Source organism: Cinclus cinclus, chromosome Z, assembly GCF_963662255.1.
Source record: "Cinclus cinclus chromosome Z, bCinCin1.1, whole genome shotgun sequence".
Classification (NCBI taxonomy): domain Eukaryota; kingdom Metazoa; phylum Chordata; class Aves; order Passeriformes; family Cinclidae; genus Cinclus; species Cinclus cinclus.
In genome coordinates, this window is record NC_085084.1 from 39,928,012 (window position 1) to 39,942,958 (window position 14,947).

Consider the following 14,947-nt stretch of genomic DNA (forward strand, 5'->3'; position numbering starts at 1 on the left):
GTTCAATACCTCCACTAGAAAGAAAGCAAACACAAAAAACGCCCCCTGAGACTAATGGATGCAGGATCATGTGCACAGCACCTAGAAATTCTGCACATTTTTAGGATTCTGTAGTCTAAGAAGATTAAAAAATTGTATGTACACAAGATTTTTTTCTGTGCCCATGAGGCACTGGTCTGTATTTATATTATAATGTATATTTTTAATTTCAAAACATGTAGTATCACCATTCTGTTATTTGGAAAGTGCTATAATGACAGCTATAAAACAAACGATATCCATGAAAAAACAGTTTATTTCAATTCAACATTTTTTAAGCAAACTCAATTTTAACACAAGACTGATCTTGACTAAAATAAACAGCTCTTTTAATAGTTTACTTCAAACTCTGCAGAACAATTTAAAGCTGATATTTTCCTTCTTCCATTCCAGTGGCACAGTGGACATTACAATGCAGAACCACATACCACCCACTTATTTTCAGTCTTGCACTTTGTAAGTGTGGTTCTGATCCATTGCTGTGAAGAAGAGGCAGACAGCAGCTGTGATGAACACATGCACGCCCTCATAGAGTAGCTTTGGTGAGAAGACACTCCATATGAACAGGTGGTAGCGCAGACCTGTTACCAAAACAACGTAGATGGCAACTGGAATTGAACGCATTAGAGCGTAGCAGAAACAGCCATGACCCACTGCTGCAGAATTCCTGGGAACAAAAACAGAGGAGTTCACTCTCAGGCAAACTCAGAAAAGACATTGGAGTTCCTCCCTTCTTCAGCATTATTTCACAACACAAGGATTATTTGGAGATCTCCACTTTGTGTTAGAAAAATGATTCTTAATGCAACGATGAATCAATAAAATTTGTTCTTGTCACCTCTACTGCACTATAATGTATATGTCAGGTGTAAGCATAGCAACTGTCATTGCAATAAAGGTGCCCAGTAGTTCGCACTGGATTATTTTGTGCTTTAATGTATTTTATTCTAATTGTCAAAGTTTCCATTAAGCAGTTTCAAGACAGCTTTGTCTCCTGTTGGCCTTACAGTGCCATTCCACAGAACCTGAATGGTAAGAGGAAGAGAGGACTATAGTATTCTTCACTAAACTTCCTAACCTGTTCAACAACCAGATGAAGTTTGCGCCCCCCTCGTAAAGAGCATAAAACTTGTTAGAGTACACTGCTGCTGCCCATAGCCAGCAACACGGTACAAAACAACATAAAAATTGTGCTATTCAAAAACTTCTCAAAGCTAACGTGACATTCTCCAAAGAATACCATATTCTTAGGCTCACAGGAGCAATACACTGCATTCCTGTCACAGCTGCTTAGCTCAGCAGAGTCCACTGCATCCCAAGAAATGTCTTCCCCATGTAACCTACATAGTCCAAATTTGCCACATTTATGTATTTTGGTGGGTGACAAGAGTCAGACAAAAATGGAAGTGAAAAGGTTTTGACACTTTTGACACAAAGGACACTTTGATTGTCCTCCCTCTCCTGAGGCACCAACTCAAAGAAATTATGCCGGGTTGGCCCTGTTCAATTCACCCAAAATACATCTGCAGAGATTAGTTCACACTAGATTCAGATGTTTACTCCTTCAGACAAAAGGGAGGAAAAAACTATTTCACTGGAATAATAAGCGAACATTTTCCTCTCCCCATCAAAATATTTTACATCATCAGTTCCCAAAAGAACACACTGGCAAAGAATGGAAATGTTTTACAGCAAAATCCTGATCTGAGAATCTGTTCTGCTCCTCCCAGTTTTTAATTCTAATCTTGTTCCATGTAATAAAAATTTAACACAGCTAGCACTTCTGTAAGATGTTAATTAGTCACTTATGACTAAGTAAGCTACAGAATGCAGTATTTTACATACACCATTAAACTTCTTATTCTTTAAATAAAAACAACTAGGATACAGCCCTGTTTTCCAGTGAAGACAAGATCTAAATTCCCAAGGCTTTCAGTAGAAGGATGGACAGGTCATGAAAGCAGAGTTTTAAAATCAAGAACAGCAGGCATGAATGACTAAATAACATACATTCAGTTCACAGAAAACTATTTCCCTTGCTGCTCAGACAAGCAAACTGAGACTTGGGAGCGAACTAGACTGCTCCTTGCTTCTTAACTATCTTAGTCTTCAGTGAGCTTGTGTAAACAACCAGATTTATGTTTAATAACTGATTTTGTTGACAGTTCACTCAGTCTTAGCTGTTTTCATGCTGATTTGAGTTAAAACAGTATTTGTAGTAAAAATAGTATTTGTAGTATTCAGATGACCATTGAATAAACAGAGGGAATGACTTTTCGACCAAACAAGCTGGCATGCTTTAAAATCATTTTCTGGAATGCACTTGATACACCATATAGATGAATCCCCAGCTTAGTGATACAATTTTTTTCTGTGTTGTGGTATCATAAAAATAGCTGTTTTCTACTTATAGGATGCCTCTACTTAGAAAAGCTCTCAGCACCCACTTCACCTCTCAAGATAACACAGACACCTACCTTCAGAGGGAAAACTTGGACAGTTCCACTGTACAATGCAGTGGTGCAATTTAGAAAAGGCAGCAAAAGCACACTGAATCCACAAAGTTAAACTGCTAGTGGGACTCAACAGCAGAATAATTGGGTTTATCTCAGAGCTGGTGAAAGTGTTCACACATGCAACACTGTGGACCGAGCACTGGAATGACTGAGCACAAGCAAGCCTACTTGGTCTGATCCAAAGGCAACAACTTAGCTCTTCAAGCACATAGTCATTCTTTCCTCTTACTTCAGCCAGGGACAAAATTTGAACAGGCAGTAGTAATGCCTTTGCGTGTTCCTTCTCCTCATTCTACAGACACAGTGACCACAGCATCTCCAGGCCACAAGGAAGGCAGCTACTGATAACATGACTATGACAATCCAGCTAGATCAGCTGGTTTCTGAGTTACTCCAAATGAATTCACCAGGAGAACAGAGAAAGCTGGCTATGGGATGCCACTCAAGTATCCTCATGTTTATGATCTGGACCAGCCAGTAATAAATAACCTTGCAAATTCTCAGTGCTGCTTTCAATTAAAATAATGGAAGACCACAGGACACATCTAAAGTATCAATCTGTAACTAGTCCACACTGAATCGCCTCTTCAGGCATTAATACCTTTCATTATTTAAAGGAGAAGAGCATAGACAGCTATAAACTGTGCACAATACCTCCATGTTCTGACAAAACCAGCCCACTATTAAGTCCTCTGCACAATGCAGGAGTAATAAAAAGCAATACTCAGCTTCTAATATTCAGCTCATCTAGCAAGTTAGCTTACAGGAACTTGAAAGAGAAATCCGTATGGGTTACAGATAACAAAGTATACCCAAATTTCATGTGAGATCCAGGAAAAAAACAATGTTTCTAGAGAGTTCTGAAGCCAAGAACACTACAGACTCAAATCACTAAACAGGCTGTTATTAGGATGCAAACATTAAGTGTGGTCTAGAGAACATACCGGCTTTCAGCAAAAATTGTCTTTTTTAATGGAAAATATTTAATATGCAGTAAAATACACCCAAGAAATGTTATATTAATAGGTTTACCATTTCTTTGGATATCCTAAACCCTATTTGTAGATGTTTCATCAACAAATCTTTCACCTCTCCATCCATCTCTAAGGTGTTGCTGAGTAATACAAGGCTTACCAAATGAGAAAATTACAATGACAAAAAAAACCCCAAAAAAACGCACCAACTATTTGCTTGTGAAAGCATGTATCGTAATTATAGAATATTCAGCAGCTAGTGGCAACAAGTTTTGTAGCTTAAAAATCAAGTAAAAAAACCTCCACAGACAGCCCTACAAATGCATCCACAAGGAATTTTAAAATACACTTTACAGTTTTCCAGTGCTTACAGTTTTCCAACACACCACATCAAATAAGCAGTTTAGAAATATGCAAGTATATGAGGGTGGAATATCCTAGTATTGTCGCTTTCCTAGGGTTGGAGGAGGAGGGCCATTCTGTAGGGTTTCAGTATGAATGTGCTGAATCCTTGCAATGCAAATTACCTTCCTAGCATTTCTGCCCTTCCACCCCCACTTTTCCAGCTGAATATGACTAAGTTATCTCCTACTGGAGATACTGAATTTGCCTATTTGAAGGCAATTTTTACTGTATTAATATCTTCTAGAGTATTAAGTGGCACTTCTCTTTCTAGGCATTCTGCAGTTTCAAATTTCTCCCTGTTTAGTGCTCTCTGAAAAATACTTGATGTTGTGGTGTGTCTCAGTGTTAATAGTTTGTTCTGATACCCTGTGTTAATGGTTCATTCCCATTTATTACCCTTGTCCCAAGTTGCCAATCTAACCTGATACCTGCCCTTTGTTCCAGCAAGTTTGCTGTCAATCCCACCTTGTGCCAACCCCCGGCTTGGAAATCCCCTTTGGAAATCCCCTAATCTTGGAAGCCCCATGGTTTGTTTAAATTGTTCCCTCTGTTTCCCTGCGTTTTTGTTTTCTCATTGGATTATGTACTGTAAACCCCTTGTGCTCCCACTCTATTGGTTGAGAATGTGTACCATCCCATAGAACCTCTCCAGTATAAAAGTCTTTGTACAGCCAGTGTCTTTGTCTTTCTTCCCTGATCCTTCCTTGGAATAAAACTTCCTTGGAAACCATATGGAAACCATCCCTCATCTGTGCCTCTGCTTATGACAATTACATTTGTGCCATGCTCTAAACTGTATCCCTAATCTCCTCTGGAGAACAGCCCACTCTAGGCGTGGTTCTGGGAGCTAGCCGTGACTAGCTACGTGACTCCCACTCTGTCAACTTGGCATTTTGATCATCTGCCCCATATATAATGATGGGCTGTGCTCTGAAACAAATCATGTAGCACTCCAGAAGTCTCCAACATCTTGGAGTATCTGCAATGTGTAAGAAATTTCTCTGATCCAAGCAAGTATCAATCAGTTCAGCAGCAATGACAAATTTGCTACATCTCTCCTACATGTCCTACTCTTACTTAGTATAATTCTACAATACTATTTTAGATTATAGAACACAATCCTGCATTGTCATGGAAAAACACTGTATTTTTAGGAGTTCCAAGGGAACCAAGAGTCATTGTTGGGGGTTGGTTCTTTCCCTTTTCCCTCTGCTGAATTTTCCCCATTGTCATGCTAACACACCTGTTGATTAGTCCCTGGTGGCAGGGGGAAGGAGGGAGGGGAGAGAAGAGGGAAACCCCTCGATATCCAAACATCCAGAAGGGCAGACGGAAGGCTCTGGCTCAGCCCATTTCCCCGCGGAGTTCGGAGGAGAAGGACGATCGCCGCCTCAGCCCCATCCCTGCCATCCCAGCGCCAGGAGCCATCCTCACTCCTGTCAGACCCTGCCCTGCTGCCTTCTCGCTGTAACCTGCCACCATCCAGCACTCTGCTGAGCACCAGGACCCACACAGTGAGCAGAGGGCTCTCTCTCTCCATCTCTCTCTCCCCCTGGGACAGCTCTGCCATCACCCCCAGCCCTCCTGCAGCTCTGCGGGACCTGCCCGCCCCCAGCACTGGGAACTGCAGCTCAGGGAAAAGGTGCCTGCAGCCAAAAAACACTGGGACTGAGTTACTGTTCTGTTTGTGGGTAATTTCATAGTTGTTGTTGTTCTTGTTTGTCTTGTTAGATACACTAATAAAGAACTGTTATTCCTACCCCCGTATCTTTGCCTGAAAGCTCCCTTAATTCCAAAATCATAATAATTTGTAGGGAGGAGGGATCGCATTTTTCAGTTCAAAGGGAGGCTTCTGCCTTTCTTAGCAAATACCTGTCTTTCAAACTAGGACAGTCATCTGGAAATTTACATTATTAACTCTGGTAGAAACTACCAATCAGAGCAACTATTTTAATGCTATGAAGTCACACTTTTTGTCACCACACTCTATCAATAGACAGATGTCAAAAATGCTGGCTACCAGCAAGATAAAAGGCCTGTAAAATGTATTATGCTGCCATGGAAATGATGGAACTTGGGGATGACTGATTTTTCTCTGCCCTTTGTATTCTCTTGCCTAGTAAGAAAGGCAGAGAAGGTGCAACTACCCTAGCAAGGCCGTGTCTGTAGCAGTAAGTTACAGGGAACTGCAGCACATGTGGTGTGTAGTACAGAGTTCAGCAGGTTCTCACAAAGATTTAGCTGTAAAAAGCTATTAGGCCTTGAAACTTAAACACTCCTCATGTCAGCATCAAGAGTACAAAAAACAGAATTGTATCAATGTTTTTTCCTGTTCTCACTGCTGGCATAAGCAGTTGTGCTGTGAGCTTTGCATCAGCAAAATAAGAAAAAAAAAAAGTAGAAAAAAAACCCAACCAAAAGCCCAACAAAACAAACAACCCCCAACCCAAAAACACACACAAGAAAAAACCAAAACAGAATCACACACACAGACAAAACAAAACAAAACACAGCCGAAGAAAAAAGAAATTAAAAAAAAAAAAAAAGAAACTCAAAACCAAACCAGGCTATTCCTGTTGACACTGGCCCAGATTTTACTGCAGCAAGGTATAACCAAACCGTCCTAATAAGCAAAACACAAATCCAAAGTATTTTAAAGCCCAGCATCGGTCTATTTTCCAGCAGGAAGAAAACCCACAGCATTTTACACTGGCATAATACATACAAGAAATAACGAGGAAATTTATAGCTTGATTTTCTGTTAGGTTACATCTGCAGGCTTTCCTGCCCATCTTTATAAACAAACAGTTATTCCTCATGATCTTAGCTAAAGCTGTAAAGAAAAATTGCATATGACAATTGTTATTGATAAATGGGATTTGAAGAAATTTAACAGAGACTGTTAGTGTCCCAAGTTACCTGATTAAATTCAAATTTAACAGGTTAAAATATACCAGTATTACAAGACACGCTGACAGTGATACAAGGCATTTCAAAAAAGGTAAAGCACAATTTTTTAAAGTATGTATAAGAAACTGGCCAGCAAGGCCAGAACGGTTGATCTGTGTTTTTTACTCAATGTGCCAGCCAGACACAAGTAGGGTCCCACAGTGAATGTTACTGAGCCCCAAACTACTCAATGTTTTCATAAATAGTCTAGATGGTAGGATTTAAAGCACCTTCACTGAAGTGCTGTTGACACTAAACTGGGTGTCGAGGTGGACACATTAGAAGGAAGAGCTGTCTTCCAGAGAGATCTGGTCAGGCTATCATGACCTGTACGAAGTCTAACAAAGTGTGAAGTCCTGCACCCAGGTTAGGGGCTGTGATGCATGTGGCTGGGAAACAGTGTTGCTGAAAGGAACCTGGGGGTGCTGGGTGACAACAGGCTAAACATGAGTCAGCAGAGCACTGCTGCAGCAACAGCAAATCACGTCCTGGGCAGCATCCTCAGGGGCACTACTGGCAGGGAGATATGCAATCATCCCAACTCTACTAAGTGCTTGTCAAGCCATACCTGTAGTACTGTGTCCAGTTCTGGTCCCCCACCCTTCCAAAAAGACATGGACAGGCTGAAGGGGCACTAAAGAAGGGCTGGAGAGGATGAAAGAGCTCTGCACCATAAGACAGTAGGAGTTAAGTCTCTTCTTTGTGGAGAAGACTCAGGGAGACTTCATCACAGCATTCCTGTATTAATTATTTAAAGATGGCAATAAAGGATGGAGGTGCTCTCCACACCAGGTGGTGCATGGAGAAAACATAAGGCAATGGGTACAAGTTGTGCTGGGAGAGGTTTCATCTCAGTGTATGAAAGACTTGTTTTGCAGTGAGAACAATCAATCATGGATACAATCTTGCCAGGGATCTGGTAGAGTCCTTATCACTGCAGATTTTCAAGACAAGACTGGACAGCATGCCAAATGATCTCATGGAGGCTCCCGTTCCCAGAAAATGTTGAACCACATGATTTTTTAAGGGCATCTCCAACCTGGGGTGTTCTGTGGTTCTGTGAAACAACACTAACTCTTCTGCACTGAGAGAAGAGTCAATTCTTTCATGTATTTTCCACTACAGTAACTATTTTTAAACTTGTAACTTAAGTAAAATAACAGCTCTCTTCTCAAATTACTCCTGCCATCCCAGTAACACACACATTCAAGAAGAATTTTTTCTTCAAGAAAAGGTGTGAGGAAAGAAGATAGAAAAATCCTAGATAAACACAGAATGACAGTATGTTATGTACAGTCCTATCCCCAGCTACCAGAACCAAGTAGTTATGTTTGCCATGGAACAGACAAGAACAGAAAACTAATGGTGAAAAAGGAAAAAACTTGTAAGAATAGCAGGACTAAGCCAATACCAGAAAAAGTACAGGTTACATCTAGAAACACTGCTACAATAGAGATATGTAAACAAAGGTCTACATATATAACCCTCTCTTTCCAGAAGTGTTCTGAATGACTGTGATTCTGCTTGAGCAGCAGCATAAACAACTCAAGAGTCCAATCATCAAGCAGCTCTTCTTAATTTAAGAGAGGAAACAAAGTTGGTACTATGCTCCAATCTGTTTCAAAATAAAGAGGAACATGCAAAGTACTGAAGAGAAAGGGGGGATGGGATAATTTCTTCAGTGCACTGTGTATACTTCATACTCCATTGTATCAGAATATTGCTCCCAACTTTCTTCATAGCTTTTTCTAGCACAATACACAGCATATTCATCTTCAGAGACTCTTTATTCCTTGTGGTGCAATGAGATGTCTTCTGGGATTACACAGGAATACTCTTACTAAGCCCAAGTGTCATCATACACACTTTTTACTTTGTCAAGTTTATAGGGGTATTGGACTTCTTAGTAATTCAGCTTTGCGCAAATTACTTTTAAGAACAATATTCACCCTTAAGATAAAGACTACAGAGCCCCACATACTTTCCCTGGAAAACAAAATGGATTACAGCATGATCTGTAAACCCATACCCTGAGATCTCTGCAAACGATGAGACACTGATAATACCATTAAGTGTAAAAGGAACAGTGTAAACTGTAAAAGGAACAATTAACAAAAATTAAGATACCTTAATTTAGTAGCTACAGACCCCCTTCCGAGCTGAGAAGAGACAAATCAGCACAGGATTTTTCATGTCATAGTTTTGGTGATACTGTAATTGCTCTGAGACAGAAAATGTAAACAGACAGTACACAACCTTCAGAAAACTGAAGATGTAAATTTGCATTTAGAGGGAAGTTCCGGGAAGGGAAGTTCCAGGAAGTTCCGGGAAGTTCCGGGAAGGGAAGGGAAGTTCCGGGAAGGGAAGGGAAGTTCCGGGAAGTTCCGGGAAGGGAAGTTCCGGGAAGGGAAGTTCCGGGAAGGGAAGGGAAGTTCCGGGAAGGGAAGTTCCGGGAAGGGAAGTTCCGGGAAGGGAAGTTCCGGGAAGGGAAGGGAAGTTCCGGGAAGGGAAGTTCCGGGAAGGGAAGTTCCGGGAAGGGAAGGGAAGGGAAGGGAAGGGAAGGGAAGGGAAGGGAAGGGAAGGGAAGGGAAGGGAAGGGAAGGGAAGGGAAGGGAAGGGAAGGGAAGGGAAGGGAAGGGAAGGGAAGGGAAGGGAAGGGAAGGGAAGGGAAGGGAAGGGAAGGGAAGGGAAGGGAAGGGAAGGGAAGGGAAGGGAAGGGAAGGGAAGGGAAGGGAAGGGAAGGGAAGGGAAGGGAAGGGAAGGGAAGGGAAGGGAAGGGAAGGGAAGGGAAGGGAAGGGAAGGGAAGGGAAGGGAAGGGAAGGGAAGGGAAGGGAAGGGAAGGGAAGGGAAGGGAAGGGAAGGGAAGGGAAGGGAAGGGAAGGGAAGGGAAGGGAAGGGAAGGGAAGGGTGTGGGGGGAGAGAAAGACAGAGACAGATTAGGATGAGAACTTCACCCCTCTGTGCATGCCACCAGGACAGTGATGCTCTCCATCAGGTCTCTTTGGTGCTGAGGGTCCCCCAAGAACATGGAGCTCAGCATATTGACAAACACTTGGGCCAGGGGAACACCAGGTACCTGACCTGGCTGTAGGAAGTTGGACACAGTCTCTTGCAGCACACTCTGCATCTGTGGCATCACTTTGCATCCCGTGCAGTGCTCTGCTGCAAGGCCTCAGCAACGAGCCTGGGGAGCGCTTTGGGGCTCTTGGAGGGATTATGACTTGTCCTCACTGCCTCTGCTTCTCATTCTTCTTGTTCTTTTTGTTCCTGCTAATGTTATTCCTTGTTCTTGTCCATTTTCCTTTTTCTTCTTTTGCTTTTCCTAATGCTTTATTTTCTGCTTTTTCTTCTTATGCTTTTTGTCTTATGCTTTTTCTTACATTTTACTTAAGCTTTTTATTATTACTTTATTTCTTTCTATTCTTATTCTGATTTCTTCCTACTTCTGTTCTTCCAGGTTTTCTTACTCCTATACTTATTCTAATTGTCATTTTTATTCTCATTCCCATTCCTAGTCTTATTACTTTAATTCTTCTTATTTTTAATTTTATTTTCTTTTTCTAATGCTTTCATTTATGTGTTTTATTTTTCTACTGCTTTTTGTCTTAAGCTTTTTCTTACTCTTTTACTTAAGCTTTTTCTTATTCCTTTTGTGATTCTTATTCTCATTATTATTCTCATCCTTACACTTTTTCAGTACTACTTCTCCTTCATCTGCTTCAACTTCTAACAGTTCTTCCTAATATTCCTATTCTTATTCCTTATCTTTTTGTGCTTTTTGGGGTGCTTTTGTGCTTTTTTTGCTGTGGGGTTTTTTGGTTTCTTTTTTTTTTTACTACTACTGTTTCATTTTGTTAGAATTTGGTGTGTCACAGTCCGGCAGTGTTCTGGGAGCAACACCCCCTGTCTGTGCCCAATCCTCATGGACAAAATGCTGAAGGACCAGCATGGAATCCTGCTTGAGGACAGCAAACAGCATTATACTCCAGCAAGGGGAGGTGCGGGTTCCGTATTGGAAACAACTGTCCCCTGACAGGGTGGTCAGGGGAAAAGAGGAAAATACAAAGATGGAAAGAATGTGCATGAATTAAACTATGTGTGCAACAAAAATAAGATAAGGAAAATGGAAAAATTGGGCAAGGGAGTGGGTGGAGGAAGCACACTGGAGGGAGGAAAGGGAAGTTAGATGAGTAAAGGCTGGCAGGAGGGGAAGATGACGTGGAAGCAGAGGCTGAGAAAGAAGGAAGAGCAGAGAAAAGGGAGAGAGGGACAGATAGAAAGACAGAGTGAGGCAAGGAAAAGAATGGATAGCTGTGGGTGGCATGACACTGGGAGAGACAAGGACTGAGTGTCAGAGTGATGAGGGGAGTGAGGGAAAAGGAGAAGAGAAAATGCGATTTTAAAAGAGGGGACAAAAAAGGAACAGAAATGGCAGAAGGAACAAGCAAAAACAACAAGATATGCAAAGGAAGAAGGAAAGTGAGAATGAGAATTTCAGAGATTTGGAAAGGAGCACGTGGGATAGACAGACAACTGAGATCCAAAGAAACATAAATAGAAGCAGAGCAAAGAAAGTCAGAGTGGGACTGGGAGAGGGGACAAAAACAGATAGAAAAGAGTGAGAAGGGAACAAAGAGAGTCAGGAAGAGGGGAAGAAGAGCAAAGGTAAGAGAGCTTAAAAGAAAGGAGAGTGAGAGGGGAAAGGGCAATCACAGGCAGAGACTGACAGGGGAGCAAATGAGAGGACATAGAAAAGAGGGAGGGGGTAAGACAGTGAGCATGACATGAGAGAGACACAAAAATGCCCAGGGAAGCAAGAAACAGAAGCAAAAGAGGATGTGCAAAGGAGAGGAAAGCCCTCATATGCAAAAAGAGGGGAAGAGCTTGACAGAAAGAAGAGGCACAAGAGAAGAGGGAGCACAAGAAGGAAAAAGAGAAAAACTACATGCAAGAGAAAGGGACAGCACGTGCATTTGCAAGAAAAATGCTCAGAATGAAGGGAAAGGATACACAAGAGAGTAGAATTACACAAAATCTATAAGAAACTATAAAGCAGACACGAGAGAGTTAAGAGAGCGCATGCATGGGGGAAGTATGCAAGACAGAAATTATAAGGGATAAACATGCGATACAAGGCAAGTCTAACATAGAGAAAGCATGTAAGATAAGAAGGGAAAGTGTGACTGTTAAAAGAAAGCGTAAGGCAGACAAAATTAGTCAGAAATCTGAGCAATCCAAACTCCCAAGCAATCATACGTGTTTTCCCAGGAACTCCAGACTCTCTATTTAAAGAGAATTCACAAGAATAAAACTCTTTTATCACATGGATCATAAAGTGCAATGTCTTTGTCTCTGACCGGGCACGAGCCAATGTTTCAATGTATGACATGTGAAGTACAGGGGGGAGAGCAGACAGACCAGGAAAACAGGCAAAGGAAAAAGGGGAAGCACGATGAGACAGCAATTGTAATATGGCATGTGACAGAGAAAGGATAAATGTGCCTTATAGAAAGAAATCATAAGAAGGAAGGGCACAAAAGAGAGGGCACAAGAGAGAGGACACATACTGTGCACCGGGGGAAGGGAAAAGCTCACACATTGAAGGAACACTGCATGACAGAAAAATGGTCAGAAAAGAGACAGAGGGGAAGATAAACCAAGACCTTACTGGAAAGGGTCCTAGAGGGGGGAGATATACAGGACAGAGGTAAAACACGTAAGAGAGGAAAGGAAACCTTTCATGATAGGAAGGAAGAGAAAGCATGCAAGAGGGACTGAAAGAGGATCAGACAGATGTTCAATCAAGAAGGAAACTGATTGAGAGGGGAAATGGGCACACAAGAGAGGAACATATTTTGATTGAGATAGACCAAGAGAGTATAAAAGTGATAAACATTCACAGCAGAGACAAGGGACACTTGAGCAAACAAGAGGTAAAGCCTGTATGGGAAAGTGAAAGAGCCTATCAGAAAGGGAATGCACATGATAGAGCAGGAAACTGAGGAAGAGAAGGCACATAAGAGAAAGATGAAAAGTAGGAGAGAAAGACTAAAAACAACAGGGAAAAGGTGGGAAAGCATATCAGGGACACACACTGTGTCTGTGAGTGTGAGCATATAAATCTGTGTGAGCACCGAGATAAAATGAGAGAGTGTGTGCACAAGAAAGAAGAAGGGTGCCACAGAAAGAATGAAGAGGTGTCAGAGAGGGGAAAGGTGGGGGGAAATGGATAAAAAATGAGAGGGAATTTATGTAGAAGATATTTTTATTAGGAATACACATGTGGAAGATCACAATCGTGACAGAACAGGAAAGTACACAAATGAGATATAAAGTTTCCAAGTCAGCACAGGAAGGAAGGAAAACAGCTGCATAAGGGAGGGAAAGTGTGCCCAAGAGAGGGAAAGTAAAAGCAAGAATGAGAGTAAGAATGATCAATAGAGAGGAAGCGGATGACTGTTATGATAGGGAAAGCATAACAGAGGGAACAATAGATGCAGAAGAACGGGGGCACGCCACAGAGAGAAGGAAAGCATGCATGCAAGAGAGTAGAAACTTGAAAGATGAGGAAACCAATGACAGTGTGAAGCAGAGGAAAGGGAAGCATACACAAGCGAGAAAGTGCACAAGGGCAGGCAAGGAAAACTGCAGCAGACCAAAGGAAAAGCACATGCAACAAAGTAAAGGCATAAGACAGAGAGTATTCTAGGAATTGAAAGCATTAACTAAAAGGAAAGCTTAAAAAATAAACAGGGAGGAAATGTGTGAAAGAGCGACAAGAAAGCATGAGCAAAAGAGGAGAAGAGGGGAAGTGAAAGAGCAAGTGAAGGCACAGATAAGAAAAAGGCAGCATGCATGAAATTAGAAAAGTACAAGCAAGAGAGACTGGAATACTGTTCAACTGAAACTTAATGTGGTCAAGAGAAAGCACTAAAGACAATGAAGTATGAAAAAGAAACAAAATGTGTGAGTCAACCCACAAGAAAAGGGAAAAAAATAAAGTAAGGGGTGCAATAGGAATAGGAAAGTGCATATGCAGAAGAGTAGGAGTCAACAAATGCATGGTAGAAAGGGAAACCCTGTGAGGCAAGTGTGAGAAAGCAAGCAAAAAAGTGATAGAGGGAAGTATGTGAAAAAATAAAGGAGTGTAAGAGGGTGAAAGACATCTGATAGGGGGAGCCAAAGGTCCAATGGGTTGGAGGGAAGGGATGTCCAGAGAGAGGTAAAGGGAGTGCAAAGGAGAGGGAAAAATGCCAGGAGAAACAGACTGATGGGGAAGGAGCATGTGGGAGTGACAGAACCTGTGTATGCCAGTGAGTGCCAAGGTGCATGGGAGACAAGAAGAGTAAGGAAGCAAGAGAGGGAGTGCTAGGGTGAGTTTTGGTGGGAAAGTGAGGGGGCAGTAAGATAAATTAAATTATGGAGGAGACAAATGCAAAGAGAGAGGGAACTAGCAAGTAGAGAGTGAGAGGAGTGCTACTGAGTGAGAGACACACAGGAAACACAACCAACAGTGACAGCATGTGCTGGGGCTAAAGCACAAGTGAGTCACATGAAGCATGCAAGGGGGAAAACCGCAAGGTGGTAAAGTGATAGAGCATGATAGAGGGAAGAGTGTGGGGAAGATGAAGAAAAACAGGAAATCATGTGCGAGAGGAAAACAAGAGGAAGTGAAAGAAAGAAGGAAGAAGGGAAAGCAAGAAGACAGAAGATCAAAAGGGGCACCATGAGAGAGAGGGAGGCAAGGAGCACAAGAAATTGACAATAGGAGTATGAGAGGAAGTACAAGCAGAGGAGAACTGTGTGCCTTGTACAGCAATGCAAAAAAGAGGGCAGCAGAAGAGCAAAGTGGCAGAGGGTAGGGTGTGCAAGAGAAAGATGACGCACACAAATGAGTGAAGGCATGCAAGCGAGAGATAGAAAGCAAAAGAAGGGGTCAAAGTGCAACCAAAAGAGAGAGAATGCACACTCAAGAGAGAGGACACAAACACTGAGGACAGCAGTAAGGGCACCTGACAGAGGGAAACATACTGTGAAAGATGTAAAGCTAGAGGAAGTGTGAA

At 42.0% G+C, this 14,947-nt stretch overlaps 1 protein-coding gene across 5 annotated transcripts in view; it reads right to left on the minus strand.

Moving 5' to 3' along the window:
- Window positions 1-277: 277 nt before the first annotated feature.
- The window catches only part of PIGG (phosphatidylinositol glycan anchor biosynthesis class G (EMM blood group)), an 80,027-nt gene continuing 65,357 nt past the window's right edge, over window positions 278-14,947 (minus strand). For all 5 annotated transcript variants that reach the window (XM_062513329.1, XM_062513325.1, XM_062513328.1 and 2 more), the window contains one exon: window positions 278-706. In XM_062513329.1, coding sequence (XP_062369313.1) covers window positions 481-706 — 226 coding nt within the window. In that variant the 3' untranslated portion in view covers window positions 278-480. The remainder of the gene's footprint in view (window positions 707-14,947) is intronic.